At 34.7% G+C, this 16,109-nt stretch overlaps 1 protein-coding gene across 3 annotated transcripts in view; it reads right to left on the bottom strand.

The window, feature by feature from the left end:
* The window catches only part of LOC111507749 (atrial natriuretic peptide-converting enzyme), a 140,997-nt gene that overhangs the window by 47,371 nt on the left and 77,517 nt on the right, over positions 1-16,109 (bottom strand). The window contains exon 1 of one of the 3 annotated variants that reach the window (XM_074185156.1): positions 8,344-8,492. The exons of 1 other annotated variant lie outside the window; for it this stretch is intronic. In XM_074185156.1, the coding sequence (XP_074041257.1) occupies positions 8,344-8,349 (6 nt within the window). In that variant the 5' untranslated portion in view covers positions 8,350-8,492. Of the gene's footprint in view, positions 1-6,192; positions 6,349-8,343; positions 8,493-16,109 lie in introns of those variants that run through there. One more of the 3 variants, XM_074185157.1, reaches the window with a different exon arrangement.

Genomic DNA, 16,109 nt, shown 5'->3' with positions numbered 1-16,109 from the left:
GCCGAACATGTTTAGTGTTACGTTACATTGTCTCATATGGATACGCGCCTCAAAACGACTGACAGTTTGAAACTTAAAACAAAAGTGTCTACTGCAATGTTCCAATGAAAGTAGCATATAGCAAGCAATGTACTAACTCAAAAAATATATTTATAATTCATTCATATTTTGAATAATGTTAGTACGAATGCCATAATTGATATAAATTGACAATTATTCAACCATAACAGTTTGAACTGTTATTTTGGAAAAATTATTAGATTTGATTTCATGTTTCATGTCGATGTTACTATTTATTTCGACAATGTTATTCACTGCCAGGTGTATGCTTGACTGTTTAAGATATAGAATAGATATGGAAAGAGTTTAAGTTTGATTTCATCATTTTGTCAACTTTTTGGAAATCTGGACAGGTTACAAAACCGTAAAAACCGCAACATGTGTGTTTCATTATACAATAGCTTTCTCAAGCATTTTCATACTCGTTTCCATCCATAGACATTGTATGTTTTCATACATACTTATTGTATGTTTCCATACATACTCATTGTATTATTTCCATAGTTGAAATTGATCAATATTATTCGAAATGTTGGTTCGAAATGAATTTTCATTTTTTTTAAAGCATATTTATTTATTCATCAATTTCTATTTTGTCCCCTTCAAAGTAGTCCCCCTTAGATATAACGAGTGATATTTTAAGAGGTAAAGGAATTGATTTTCAAAACAACACAACACATTTGAAAAAATTGAAGAATTCTTTATTGGAATATAGAACGATCAATATCCGCTTTAGATGGCTCATGCGCAAAGTCCAATTTTGGCACACTCTCTCTAACATATCGACCGGTATTTTACGTATAAATGCTTCAATATTGGCTTCCAGAGTGTCAGTCGTTGCTGGTTTATCCCTGTAGACATGAACCTTAGCGTGACCCCACAAAAATAATCCAAAGGCGTCAAATCACACGATCTAGACGGCCAATTGACTGGCCCCAAACGTGAGATAATCTGTTCACCGAAAACGGCTCTTAATTGGGCCATTGTTTCGCGTGCCTTGTGGCATGTGTTACTTTCTTGTTGAAACCACATGTCAGGCATGTCCAATTCTTCCATTTTGGGCAACAAAAAGTCGTCAATCATCACACGGTAGCGCTCGCCATTCACAGTAACGTTCCGGCCATTGTCATCTTTAAAGAAGTACGGCCCGATGATGCCACCGACCCATAATTCAAATCAAACAGTGACTTTTTCGGGATGTATCGGTAGCTCTTGCAATGCTTCTGGCTGGTCTTCACTTCAGATGCGGCAATTTTGCTTGTTAACATATCTATTCAACCAAAAATGAGCCTTTATAAAAATGTGGATCTTCCTCCAACTTTGCCAGCGCCCATTCACCAAATGTTAGACGTTGTGGGAGGTCGTGTGTCTTCAATTCTTGCACCAGCTGTATCTGGTGCAAGCTGCAATATTTTCTTCGGTCCTCACTCTACGTATGCGTGTTGGTGGTTTAATGTCCAATAATGTAAACTGGGTTCGGAATTCAGTCACAAGCTTCCGAATAGCTCCCTCAGTAGGCCGACGAAACTGCCCATAAATTGGAAGAAGTGCACGATGCATTTTCTTCACCGAGCATGATTTTAATGATAAAATTGAGTAATTTGCAAGCGTCAATTCATGGTTAAATTACAGACAAACTAAACAAGTTTGACAATGGCACAAGACACGATTCACGCGTGATCTGTCAAAAACAGTGTTGCCAGAAAAAATCAGCAAAATAATCACTCATTAATACACTTATGTCAGCGTTTTTTCCAATCTTCGAAATAATTCTGATATGCACTTTTTTGGTATGTCCTTGAGCTCTCTCAGCGATTCGGTTTTTATCTTCTCAAGCATCGCAAAACGCCGTCCTGTCATGGACCTCTTCAATTTTGGAAACAGAAAAGAGTCGCAGGAGGGGCAAATCTGGAGAATACTATCTTCAGGAGTAGACTGGGGACAATTGATTTGGCGCAGTGACGCCTCCCATAACTCTATCACGGCAGTTGTCTTAACAATTGGCGCCGTGTGAACGTGGTAGGGCACTAGATATCTCATTTTGGGCCAGTGTCACTTCTAATTTTAACTTTGGAGGCAGTGCTTTTCTCATTATTGTGTCTTGTTTTGGAATATAAACAAGCTTTATATTCTGATGGATCCCCCATTCGTAACTCTTTTATCAATTGGAGTGAAGCTCCGTAACTGTCTCTTTTGGAAAGCCATTTCCTTGACCACAACCTCTCCTTATTTAACTCTTCTTGTTATTTTCACTACAAATCACGAATAGTAACGCTATACAACTTCATACAAAGTGTATTAGGCACGCTGTAAACCTGTGTAACATTATTCAAAATATCAAAAAGTTCTTCTACTGTAAGTTCTACTAACCGTAACCTCTGAAGAGCAACTCTCAGAAGTATTCACGAGCTGGAGAAAGACGAGTGTCTTATCTTTCAACGTGCGATCCCAAGGACGATATAGAAATTTACATCGAAGTGTCCCATTATAATGATTTATTCAGATAACGACCGAGTCATACTGATCGAATTTTTTCGAAAAATAACAAATTATTTATCATTATGTACCAATTACAATCAGTTACAGCGTTTTTCTGTCTGTTAGCCATCTGCTTCATTACTACTAAACAACTATTTTCTTACTGTAACCACCTAGTGCCCGAAAAAAGTTTTTGTTTTTGATCAACTACGAAATAAAAAACATGGAAAAACTGAAAAAGTAGTCTTAATAAATAATTCATCTAGGTACCTGATAACCTTCGATAACCTATTGGTGATTTCCAAATATTTGGTTTTCAGTGATATCATCTGCATTGACAAAATCATTTGCACTCTTATTTCCCAGTATGACATAGATTTTCAGTATTCACTCATGTATTGACAGGAAATATTCTTTAAGAAACCTAGTTGAGTGACACAAAAACAAAGATCAAAGATCGGTAGCAGTGAACTTCATTTCCTTCAAATTAACCTCTTGCTCATTGAACCGAATAACCTTGAAAAACCAAAGTTCACTAATTTGCATCAAAAAGTAATTGAGAATTCTTGAAGGTGTATAATATGAAATTTCGCTATTCATGTACCAGATCATAACTACTTTGTATTTATTATTACGTGGGCAACTGTGTACATCGATAAGCTCGGGTTCATTTAGCTCAATAACCATTTGATTGAAGTTGATAAATGTCACGTATGCCATAATGAGTCAATTAGTGAGTACTGTAAGGTGTTTCGTTCAACCTTAGACTTTTCAAGTGTCTAGTTTATCAGATACCCCCATTATAAAACAACTTCGTGAAATTTTTGGTTTTCTTCACTATTTCATTTTTAGATAGTTAGGTTAGGTTAGTTTAAGTCTAAGTTTAGGTTAGTTCGGCTCTGCCGAACTCTAAAATCCTGATTCGGTCCCCAGCGGGGCAGGCACAAAGTACGTGCTCTGTACTGTATTCCGACAGTTCGAGTCACTGCATATGATGATTCAAATGACGGTGACCTGCAAGAAGGCCTGTTAAACATCGTAGTTCATCCCTACTGTAGTCCAACAACTGTTTCGTATCAAGCTTCGAAGGGTGAATAAACGCCTTGGAGTGAGCCAATTCTGGAAGATTCTGCCAGAAATCCATAAATCGCCTTGCAATCCGGGTGGTCAATCTTTGTTTGGCAAAGCTTCAAGCAATGCCAATGACGGGTTCTGGTCCGATGAAGCTGCTTGCAACACCCTCCTTTGCAAGTGAGTCAGCAGCATAATTGCCTTCCAGGCCAGCATGGCCGGGAATCCAAACCAGAGACAATTTAAGTCTTCCTATCGAGGAGAGTCGTTTTTGGCAATTTGCTACCAATTTAGGCGTTGCTCGGTAGGAGCCAAGAGCTTCCAACGCTGCTTGACTGTCCGAGAATATTTTTATTGACTTATGTATGAGATTGGATTATTCCAATCTCTCCACACACAAGTCAATAGCGTAAATTTCCGCTTGAAATACAATCGCATAGGTTCCTAGGCAGGTTGATATCTCTAACCTGGGTCTGCGACTGAAAACACCTGAACCAGGAAGGTGTTTTTGATCCATCTGTAAAACCAACATGGTAGATGGATGGTACAAAACTCACAAAAAATGAGAAAAAAGAAGTTGAAGATATATTCAAAGAGCTGAAGTACGCAGATAGAAGATCTCGAGAAACAAAATAAAAGATTCAGAACTAAAAGAGGTAAAATTAAGCATAGCAACTCACAAATTATCAATTTCAATTAATACATAATATAGAAGACATACAGAGGAACAACACACAAAACCTATAGATTGAACCCGTTAAAGTAACAGCAATAAAAAATCATAAATAACTCAACTGGTTTGGTAATGGGTAATTTGGAAATATAAGATATTGAGAGCAATAATAAATAGACAGATGACATTTTCAGAACTACGAGACAAAACAAAAGAGGGAGAACACTGGAAAAGAATGTAACTCGAACAGCCTCAATCCTAATTTTTTCTTACAATTAGGTAAATTGATATTAGTAATATTTTTTAATACAGTTACAATTGTAATTCAGTTACATTAATGTTTCTTTACAGATTGAGTGCACCTCATCTCAGAATGAGATCGTTTTTACCAAAAAGGTACTAATTAACTAATAGCGTTCGGACATTTGGTAGATAATATATTATAAGCCTGAATAATATAATAAAGAAAAAATCTTAATATATCAGAAGCTGAGAGACTATACTAATAGAAATTAAGGAACTGAGAGAATAGCACAAAATAATATTATTGTATGGCATTCATTGTATGTACTTCAAGAGCTCTAGAGTTCATGAAAATGAAGGATATCAGCTTTTTGCAGATTAATTTGTGAATATAAATATTTTTTATGGATTCTGTAATGTAATTAGGACGGGGAATATTTGAATTTTTGAGATATTTTGTAACGGCTACATCCATCATTTTAATATTTAACCATTTTGATGGTTTTTGCTGATATGTTGTCTATTCCTGAAGCATTAGTTTTAAGGTTGTCAATTATTCTTAATATTTTTAGACAAGCTTGGGACTAAATGTAGAAAAACTTTTACTTTCAGCAAATTTCACATAATTTTGTAGTGATGAATTATTTTATGACACAACAAGTGAAATTAATGTACAAATCAAAGCTGCAAAATCATTAATTACAACATGCATTACTCAAGAACGGCTAGACCGATTTTCATGTTTATTGATTTGTTGGATTTGTTTCTGTCCGGGATAGCAGAATAACCAATAAAACATTTGAAAAATGAAAGATCAAACAAATAAATGACGTTTCGTATGTTAAGACCATCGACATGTTAAGACAGTTAACAGTTGTCATGGTGCAAGCAGACAAATGAGAGTATGACATTTCTGATTGTGCATGTAAAAGATGTATAAAAACCTTTTGTTTTGTCAAAATCTCTCGACGCGAGAAATGAGATTGACCCAACTTTGAACACATGTTGATAGGTACCGCAAGAATCGTTTCCAAACATTGATGTGCCTTCAGCGCCTCTGTGAATGGAATGCCGAGGTACGTTGGAACTTTTTATTTAATGATACAAAGAGTGCCGAAGTTTGAGTGTTTTTCTCAAAATATTTTACGTAGGAAAAGGTCCATGTGTTTACACCATGGTATTTCTATGCATTTTGTGCATATATGAATAAACGGTATGACATAATAGAGGCAAAGTCAGAAATATACATCACATTGTTATTTACAATTCTGTGAGCCAGACGATTGATCTTTCACAAAGGATCCAGAATGCAAATCAGACTGCGGAATATTGTGAATAAATCCACTGCAGGTGAAAAAGAGGTCGCACGAAAGGAGCGCAGTGTTCAATGTTGTCTGGTGTACTATTCGTGTAGTAGATATCCTGCTTTATCTATCGAGTTACTGTCACACTGTTTGAGAGTTAAATTTTACTGATGACTCAGTTTACACTCTATAATTACTGTGGTGTATTACCATGTATCAATAAAATATATTTTCCATCTACTACTGGTTTTCTGATATAAAATCTAGTGCTAAGCATCAAAATAACTTGGCAACAATGGCCGTGTTGATATGGCCCGAATTCATACTTGACAAACACAATATAGAAACATTATAATAACTCACCTGATAACTTGAAACAATTCATCAATTCTAAATCGGTAGATAGTACAAATCATAAAAGTCATAAAAAGCCTGAACATGAAACATGTTTAGGACATATCATGTACACTGTTCATAAATAATTCTCTGTATTTTTCACATTACACGTTACAATTTTCTTTCACACAAGTCATTTCACCATCAATATTCTACCATATACTCGAACCTACATGAAACCCACATTTGTTGCATTATATGCAAATTTGTTTCTGTTGGTAAATCACGTCTTTATGAAATTGAAATGCAGCAGATGAGCAATTGTTCTATTATGCTAAGGTAAGTAGGCCGGTTGAAAAATGGTTTCTCTGTCAGATATGTCAAATATTCCAAGGATTAAAATGTGAACTTGATACAATTTAATTTTCTTAGATGAGACATTAACGAGCTATTAGAATACTAAATGAGAGAATAAAACAAATAGACAAAAACTGAAGAACACTTATAGATGACTGAAAATATACCACTTCTAAACTGAAACAGTAAAGCTTAGTAAAATGAAAACGGCTTGAAGACAGATGGTAAATACGCATTTCAAAAGCCTTATGAGTTTTTATGATGCAACACTTAAACAAAGAAGTTATAGATTGAAGAACTTATGCAAGATGTAGATATTAAATTGTATTCACAATCGATGTAAACGTTAATTTTTTTCATGGCTTTCCTTGATTTGAAGCATAATACACCATAGTACACTTGTGTATATGGATATGTGGAAAAAAATGAAGAGGTTATGTAGGTCAGCGGATGTAACATCAATTGGTAGTTCTTTTTCTACATATATTTCAAAATAAAAATGTATTTTATTCAACCTAATCTATAAACAATTCAAAGAACAAGAAAACCTTCCACATATAGTTTAGAATTGGAAAGCAAGTTGTACTCCCTTTCAATTGTTCATAAACCCAATTTTTGCAACGAAGTATTGCAAAAAATTGTTTTCCAATTTATTCTCTAATTAATTCAAACTGAAAATTCATAGTTCAATATATACTCAAATCAGTGAATTCGAATAAATTATTGGAGGATACTGAAGATACTTCTTCAACAAGTTCAAAGGTTATCTTATACTTTGTTATTGAATTTTTATACTGTTTTTTGGGTTTATAATCTTCCACAATCTGAAAAAATAAAAAGTAAATACACTCTAGCAGACTCTCTATTGATTTATCTTTTACTTTTTCAGAATGTGGAAGGTTATAAACCCAAGAAAACAATATAAACAATCGAGTCCTCCACAAAAAAAGTCGTTTAAAAAATATTTGTTATTGACATAAACTGAAAGGGGTATATTTTTGGAGAGATTGATTTTTGGAAAAAAAAGGTTTTGGCTTTCTACTTCACCATCATTATACAAAAAATTTAAAAATCTTCCTAAAAAAGAAAGAAAGCAATTGATTTCAATATATATGCATTCAATGTCGCAAATCATTCAAACGAATAGCAAGTAGAGTACTATACTTCGTCTATGACTTATATCGAGAATAATTCAAAAAAGATCAATTTGAGAGGAATATCCCGAGGCGTGATATCATTATGTTTCATGAAAAATCAACTATAACATAACTCAAAAACACTTCTATTCTTTATTATTTTAATAAATTTCAAATAGTTTGAGAATTGAAATGAATAAAGTCTGTCGCTAGAAAAATTTGCACCCGGCACTTCATGGAGTCCCATGTTCAACCAACCGCGCGATAATTTCTTGAGAAACTACGTACCAATACCAAACGAACTATCAGTTTTGAAAAATTAAGCTCATCTGTGATTGGTTGTGTGAATCTGGTCAAATGTGATATGTTCAACGGTGTGAGTTATAAAATCATTGCCTACTTACCCAACAAAAACATAATCGATGGTTACATAATTAATGATTTTTTCAATAGTCATATTGTTATTCCACAATTGCTCTACAGAGTCGATATTTAGAAATCCTGTTTTTGAATTTTGACTGTAAATACTGTTCAGGACATATTCTTATTTGCAATAAGGAAACACGATGATAATAATAAACACAGTATGTTAGTGTGTTATTTTCTAAACAATATGCCTAGTTCATTCTATTTTATTAGTATAGTTTATGTGGAACCGCTTCGAATTGAATTTGAACAAACTCACCGCCATACTACCGAACGAGTCATCTGGTCAGTACATTAGCTCCAGGTGCACGTTACCAATGAGCAGACCAGTGCATCCTTTTAAGATTTTATTATGAAATTTCTGGTGGGTGAAGGAAGACACAGAAACAATAAATAATTAGTATATTCTTTAATGAATGACATCCTACTACACTTGATGAACCTTATTGAGCAAATGCTCATTGACTGCATCCAACGTAATTCTATAAATATTTTATACCGGATACAGGCGTTTTTTACCTACTTCTCTGTGAGAATATTCAACAGTAATTTCTGTAAATTTTCTAAGACAAATGAAAATACTGTTTCTTATAGGTGACATTTACAATCGGCTTGCTTCAAAGGATGATAGTACAGTCGTCAACATTTTTCAAATTATCGCTTATATTGTTCTATATGTATTAGATGAGTTTGTTTTTCTTGCATAAAGAACCGATAAATATGTAGTTGATTACAGCAAAAATATTTTTTTAAACCTTAAAAATGCGAACGAATATTATATTTGAATTTTCTATATATAGAGTTGCCCAAACGCTACTGAAAAATCCTTGAAACGTTCTAAGACACTAGCTTTGTATAGTCTATATACAATGACACTAGCATTTCACGTTAGATTCAAATCACTGTAAATAATATTCCGAATAATAATTTTCGAAATGCTGTTTGATCCAAGTTTTTGAGAAGCTGATATTCCAGTGAACTGAAATATAGGGTGAAAATGGAAAATAATACTTTCTATGTTTTTTAACCACTTTTATTCGTAACTAATGTTGTTACTGCAGTTTCGTCCGATAACGACATTTTCTAGCAGTTACAATAAACCGAAAATAAATCATCACATTGTCACAGATAAACAAATTTCAGGTACTCAATTAAGTTAAGGACCCCCATTATTTTTCATTTTTCATTATGATCTCCTACCATGTAGTAACGGCTACAACGACACTTTTGTCGAATTTAATAACGAATAGGATCAGTTGCCAACTATTCCATAGCCAATTCAGCGAACACACGTCGTTGGTAGTTTATCTTCAGTTCCTGGGTCAGTTGAATTTTGTACGGGTACAGGCCGAAGTCACGACGCAAAATTCCCCAATTTGTAATATGTGAAAGGTCGAGTTCTTGTAAGCGACGCAAAATCGATTGCCTCGGATTCTCCTGCACACTCTCAGAGATAGCGGCAATGTTTTCGACAGATTTTGGGTTTTGACGACATACTGGTGTTGGTCGATCATTAACTGAACCAGTGGATTCAAATTCATGCACCACATTGCGAATAGACCTCTCTGTAGGACGATCATGGTGACTGTAAAATGTGCGAAACGCACGGTACGTTGCCTGAACAGAACACCCATTTTGATAAAACAATAAAAAAGATGTAGCTTCAACAGGACGGCTATACTAATTGCTAATCAGTTTCACACCCAATAAATGTTGAAATTGTATACGATTGTACCATGTTTACCTTCTCAGAGGAAAGTGTATTTTGTTACATAACTTCTGAAATATCATGTATTTTCTCTCGATATATTATTTTCTGAAGAATGCAATTAAAAAAAATAGGTTTAATGGATGAATGATATTGGATCATAAATACGTTGTGTTTGAGCTCTGTTTTCAAATAGTTGTCTTGCAGTGAAAGACAGAGGATGAATCTAGCGGTCGCTCGATGTCAAAGATTGGCTTTGCAACTGACCGCCTTGGGAAGCTTCGTTTATCTTTGATATTCCAGGAATGGGTTCTTTGTCGATTCCATAGATGGCGACGATACGCTTGTGAAGAACCCCAGCCTCAGAAACGTGATCAACATCCTCAAAAACCCTAACGCCTCCCAAGAAACAGTAATCGCCGCAGGAGAACGTTTTCTATACGGTTACACAGGGAAAACCACACCCACACTCAACCACCTGAGGTTTATCTCCTTCAGCAAGGCAGCATTTTCGCTCAGCTCAAACGCAGCAGCTTTACCACCTAGTGCTGCTGCAGCGAGGGAGCACTCCTAGGTTCAACACTGGCTTGGTGTGGAAAAAGACCCTGAGGAGTGGGGTTGGAAAAAAGCGATCTCAGGCTTAGAGCCAGTGATCACGCTTGCTCCCCCCGCGCTTCTAAAGCTGATTTCGTGCAAGTGCAACGCAAATTGCCAGTGAAATTATGGGTGCAGAAAGGTAAGCCTAAACTGCTCCTCCTTATTCGTGAATTGTGAGGGCACCTGGTCGGTCGGTAGCCAAGCGGGTCGGCGTGGGTGCTTTGTTCACTCACTCGAATTGACTGGCGTGTTGGCCGGTGGTTCAAGCCCTAGTCTGAACGATCGATCTTCACTTGCTATCGTCCAACCCGTGATAGGAATCACATGTTAAAAGGTAAGACCTCGTTAATCCTTAGCTCGCCTTTAGTTTCGACTTCTGAGGGTTTTCGTTCGAAGGGGTGCGACAGCTGGTTAACGGAAAAATAGATTTTTTAAGAGGAGGAGCAGGACGAGGAGGAAGACGAGGTTGATATGGACGATTTGTTGCTGTTGGACATTCCACAAGGAGAAAACTCAAAAGGTAAATGCTTGCAATATCTTAATACTACTCAATCCGTATTTGAAATTTAACTCTCTCTACTGATTCTATGCTTTTATTCATTTCTTTCACAGATGAAGATGATCCGGATCCTAGCGAACGGCCCTCGAACAGGTTGAGGACGTAAGGAAAATCGAAGGTACAATCATTTGAGGATTGCAGAGAAACAGTATTTTGACAGTCACAACTTTCTAAACAGTTCTCACAGTCCTCACTAACCCGTTCGAAGAACAAAGAATGAAGATGATGACAATTTCAACGTTCATATTACTACAAATTTCATTTCGTACATATAAACGATTCCATGTTTTTATAAAATCAATATATTATTTGAAACTGAATTGAACTTTTTTGTTAATACTCACTTTTTCATTCTTTTTTAAAATACTTTTACATATACTTATGTATGGCTATAATTTACAGAAGTACACATAGGTACGAGTGTGTTTCAACGTCAAATAATTACGTTGGCTGTATAGGGATGACGACTCCTGCGTCAAACCACCGGAATTCCGATTTTTGCAGTTTTCTGTTTTTCACCCTCTCTGTTTTAAATATTATGGGTTCCTACATGTATATATATATATATATATATATATATATATATATATATATATATATATATATATATATATATATATATAATATATGGTCCTAATGACTTTGAGGATAGCAAAGACATTTCCCGCGTCAAATCGCCAAAAATCCCGATTTTAGGAATTTTGGGGTTCTTCCCCCACTTTTAGCATTCTTCCGTGGCTCAACGGTTGACCGTAGAAAAAACTTCATGAACATAAAATATATAAAATGTTATTCTCTATCTTTTTGTGTAGGCGACCTTTCTACACCAGTCGCGTAATTTTCGAGTTATTCGCAAAAAACCAAAACTAAGTTGAATGTTTTCACAATTTTTGCAAAACTCTTGCAAAACTTTCCGCTAAAAAACACGAGCTTCCTAGACTAACAAGGAACGTTGAGTCCAGTGATTTATTCGAGTTTCAACTCAGCACCATTGAAATTTTCTGAAATTAAATCATGAACGTTCCCTCTATCTCAAATAGTTCCAAGATTATTTCGGAAATAATGAGAAATTATTTTCATTTTCTAGATACTTCCCCTAGTATTACAGCTATCCGAAAAAACATTCGAACTTTTTCATAAAACCCACTGCCGTCTGCTGCTGGTTAATAGAAAAATAGGTGTTAAACATATTTCTATATCTCCATTAGGTTCGTAACATTTTTCAGAATAACGTTGAGAAAATAGGTTTCGTGACATTAATTTTTATGGAAAATTGTTTTTACCTTGATTGTTTCGGAAGATGGAAAACGAAAACTTTTCGGCAGCTATTGAGTCTGAACAAATTCGAAATCAGACTTGATTTAATTTTATGTCGTTTGCTAAGTGAAGAATATCTAGAAAAATTACCAGTCTGTAATTATCAAAACTTTAAAATGTTGAATAAAAAACAAAATCATAGGATTACTCGCCTCAGTACAACATTCATGTAAATAATTTATGTAATATTGAATATTGACATATTTTCTAAAACATTTATCATTTTATTTTTAGATTTCATTCGTAGCAGTGAATAATTGACCTTTAAATTTTCTATAATTCGAAACATTTCGAAAATATCTCCTAATGTGGTAATAATGCAATATTGTCATTTTAATATTAGTAACTGTAGTGACGACGCCTAAATCATTTGACAAAATCTATTTGGATTATTCAGTAATTAATGGTTGAATTTTCGTAGTTTTATAAAATATGAAAAAAAGTATACGACACTTTCATGTTAACCTAAAATGTAAAATGTAACTGCCATGCTTCAGTAAATGTGTATTAAACGGTATCCACGAGACACCGGTGTGGCCCTACGCTCTGGGGAATATAGAATGAGAAGTGCCAAATTTATTGGAACTGTTCATTCTTCACCCTCATGCTCATACAAGCTGATGAGCCTGATGTAGTTCTTCTCGATCATCAAAGCAAGACGATATTTGTCGTGCAGTTTTCAGCTCTCGACTAGACGAATATCGTCTGAAAAGAGAAGGAAAAATGGATGAAATATCGATATTTTCTCTTAAAACTCCAAAGGCTCTATTCAGACAACTCAGTCAAGATGGCTGTTTTGATTATGGAAGTCCTTAGTGGTACAATTTCCACAACCATCGGTTGAAAATATAATAATAATCATTTTCTCCTGCACAAAATAATGAAAAATGCAATACAAATAAATATTGAACTACCCACAGAAGCAACAAATGTTACAGAAAAAGGAGTCAAATATTTTCTATACGCCTGTTTGTTGTGAATAAAATTTGTAATTAGCAAATTATGTCGAAAATAACATGAAATTATAGGGAAAGAGAAGTTTATGGTTTCGTTTTCCAAAAGTTAGTGTCTTCCAAAAATATACCCCTTTCAAATTTGGAAATCATTCTTATCATTTCTAATCCAGCCAATTAATAGACAACATTGTATAGTCGAAGTAAACGATTATGTGCATATTTGAAGTTGGCGGCACTCTCAAAGACCAAAAAAACCAATACATAGAAATGAACCGGCTGCGAACTAGTCCACGTGGACTCACTAACCGAGTTTTATGATAGGCTGAAGAGTCATAAAATTTCATTCAAAGTCATATTACGGTGACGAATAGAAATCGGTTAATGCGGAGATGGTTATCGCCGTCGTGTTCAGTTCAGGAACTGATCGCGATTTGAGAACGGAAATTCGATATTGGTGCAGTTATAATTACTTAAAATTTTTGTTATCTGTTTAAATTGTGGCGTCCTTGTACTAATACTAATAACGAGTTTGACAACAACGCAGACTCTTTCCAGTGTAGTGATTCCAATAGCGATTTTGAACAGTGTCAAAAAAGATAACAGTGAATAAGATTCGGATGCATTTGAATATATGAGAGTATGTTTCAAGGTATATAAGAATCTACATCTCAAATTTGGTTTCGAGGGAAACAAACTATTACAAGCAACATCAGATTTGACCGAAACTAAACGTAAAATAGTCAAAAACAAACCTTATGAACGCATGACGCGATGTGATACGGGATTACCAAAACCTTTAGATGTTCGTCTAATAAAATCATTGGAAAAAACAATATACGACAAAAGCAATGAAATTCCTACAACTGAAATCATAATGAAGAAATTGAATACTTCCGGCCATAACGTGAGCTGCTGTGAGAAAACTCTTCAGAATTGGATAAAGAAATTAGCATTGAGATTTAAAATAATAAACAAACGTCAAGCAGTTATGGAAAGCAGAAGAATAGTGGAATTGCGTAACAAATACTTAGAACAAATAACTAAATATAGATAAGAACAACGGCAAATTTTCTATTTGGACGAAACTTGGTATGACACTCACGACACAGTTACGAACGGGTGGACTGATGGTTCGAGAATGTGTACGCCTAACATGCCTGCAAACAAAGGATCGCGACTAATCATTGTGCATTGCGGAGGAAGTAAAGGATAGGTTCCGAATTTTTTTAAATTATGTAAAAAAAATTTAAGGACTGCAATTTTGACTATCATAAGAACGTAGAAGCTAATATTTTCAAGGAATGATTTGAAAACACATTGGTCCCAAATTTGGATGCGAATAGTGTAATAGTTCTTGACAACTCTTCCTATCATTCGCGACAGCTCATCAAAGTACCGAATAGAAGGAAAGATGAAATACAAATTTTATTGATGGATAACAATTTGTATTTTGAAGATTACTATACCAAAAACCAACTACTTGAAGTTTTACAGACAAAAACATTTGAAAAAGTGTATGCCCTTGAAAGTATTGCTGAAAAGTATGGGCACACCATATTGAGACTTGAACTATACGAAGTTTATTCACTCTGTAAGAAAAACAGTATTGGTCGCTCCAAATACCATTGTCATTTCATTGTGTACATTTTGACTCATCATGGATATCCTTGAGGTCAGAGAAGTAGGTCAATATCAACCACACGACCATAAGTTAACTGACCTGAGATATTTGCATACTGCGTCGATGCCTACAAATATACTATATTAATAGTGTTTCAAGAAGTACCTACTTATTTCAATTTCAGGTCGCCGTGTACTAGAGAGGTTTCACTCTTTAGCAAGTACCGTTATACGATTTCCGTAGCATCGTTTACATGGTAATAGTAAGAGTTAAATTAGGATTTCAGGAATGTGAAAAATGATTGGAATGGAAAAATTCAATTTTATTATTCGGTTTCGTTATGAAATGTCTAGCGCTCGTGAAGTTGAGTTGAGAACGAAATAATGGTAATTTATATGTATACGAAATAGGAAAGTTGTTCCAGTAGGCAAAAAGCAAATTTATCCATGAATACTTACCATAAGTTCCCGTAAATAACAAAGGAGGGCAGTGCCAAAGTGCTTGACTGCATTCTTGATGTGGAAGCATTATCAAAGTATGCAGTGAAACTTCTAATTTCATTGCGAAAGGTTTCAAACGCAATAAGAAATTCTCATGAATCGGTGAGAAAACTTTTGAAGCATAACATGAACATTTTGAACGATATAGGTGATGTGATGATAGAAGCTTGAATTTTGGAATCTGTTTACTGTTTATAAAAGCCAACAGGTGAGTAGGGAATGTTTTCAGATGATATGCTCAATGAATCTTATAATTATACATTTATCTTATGAGGAAATTCAATGTCGATTTCAATGATGTCAGCAAACATTTGACCGACTTGCAATGGATAGTGAATGTTCTATCCAAATATAACTATTGATGGCCCACATGAATTACAATTACCACAACTTTTGTAATTGATAACATTCTTATGGAGACTGACCTCAACTACAATAGCTATGCCGAATATTTGTAAATTTCTCATCAATGTAAAACGTTATAATGCAGTCCGCTGATCATTCGTCATTTTTAGGGCCAACTATTTTTATTTTTCAAGGCCCAACATAAAAAAAATTAGCAATATTTTTACAAAAAATCTGATTACACCACTGGATTCGTAACGTTTTCAACTGATCTATGTCAAGGTTACGAAGAAATACATTCTCTTAATAAAAAATGTATAAGTGAATGAAATTAGAAAAATATGCTGTTTAATCAACCCACCACTTCAAATTCAGAAGTGTCATCTAAGTTCTGACTACAACACTGGATTAAGAAGATCTCG

The sequence above is a fragment of the Leptinotarsa decemlineata genome, unplaced genomic scaffold (genome assembly GCF_025532065.1).
Source record: "Leptinotarsa decemlineata unplaced genomic scaffold, Ldec_3_MD MMD2_tig00026363_RagTag_RagTag, whole genome shotgun sequence".
Lineage (NCBI taxonomy): Eukaryota > Metazoa > Arthropoda > Insecta > Coleoptera > Chrysomelidae > Leptinotarsa > Leptinotarsa decemlineata.
Note: the sequence above shows the minus strand (reverse complement) of the source record. Positions and strands in the feature narration are given on the sequence as shown.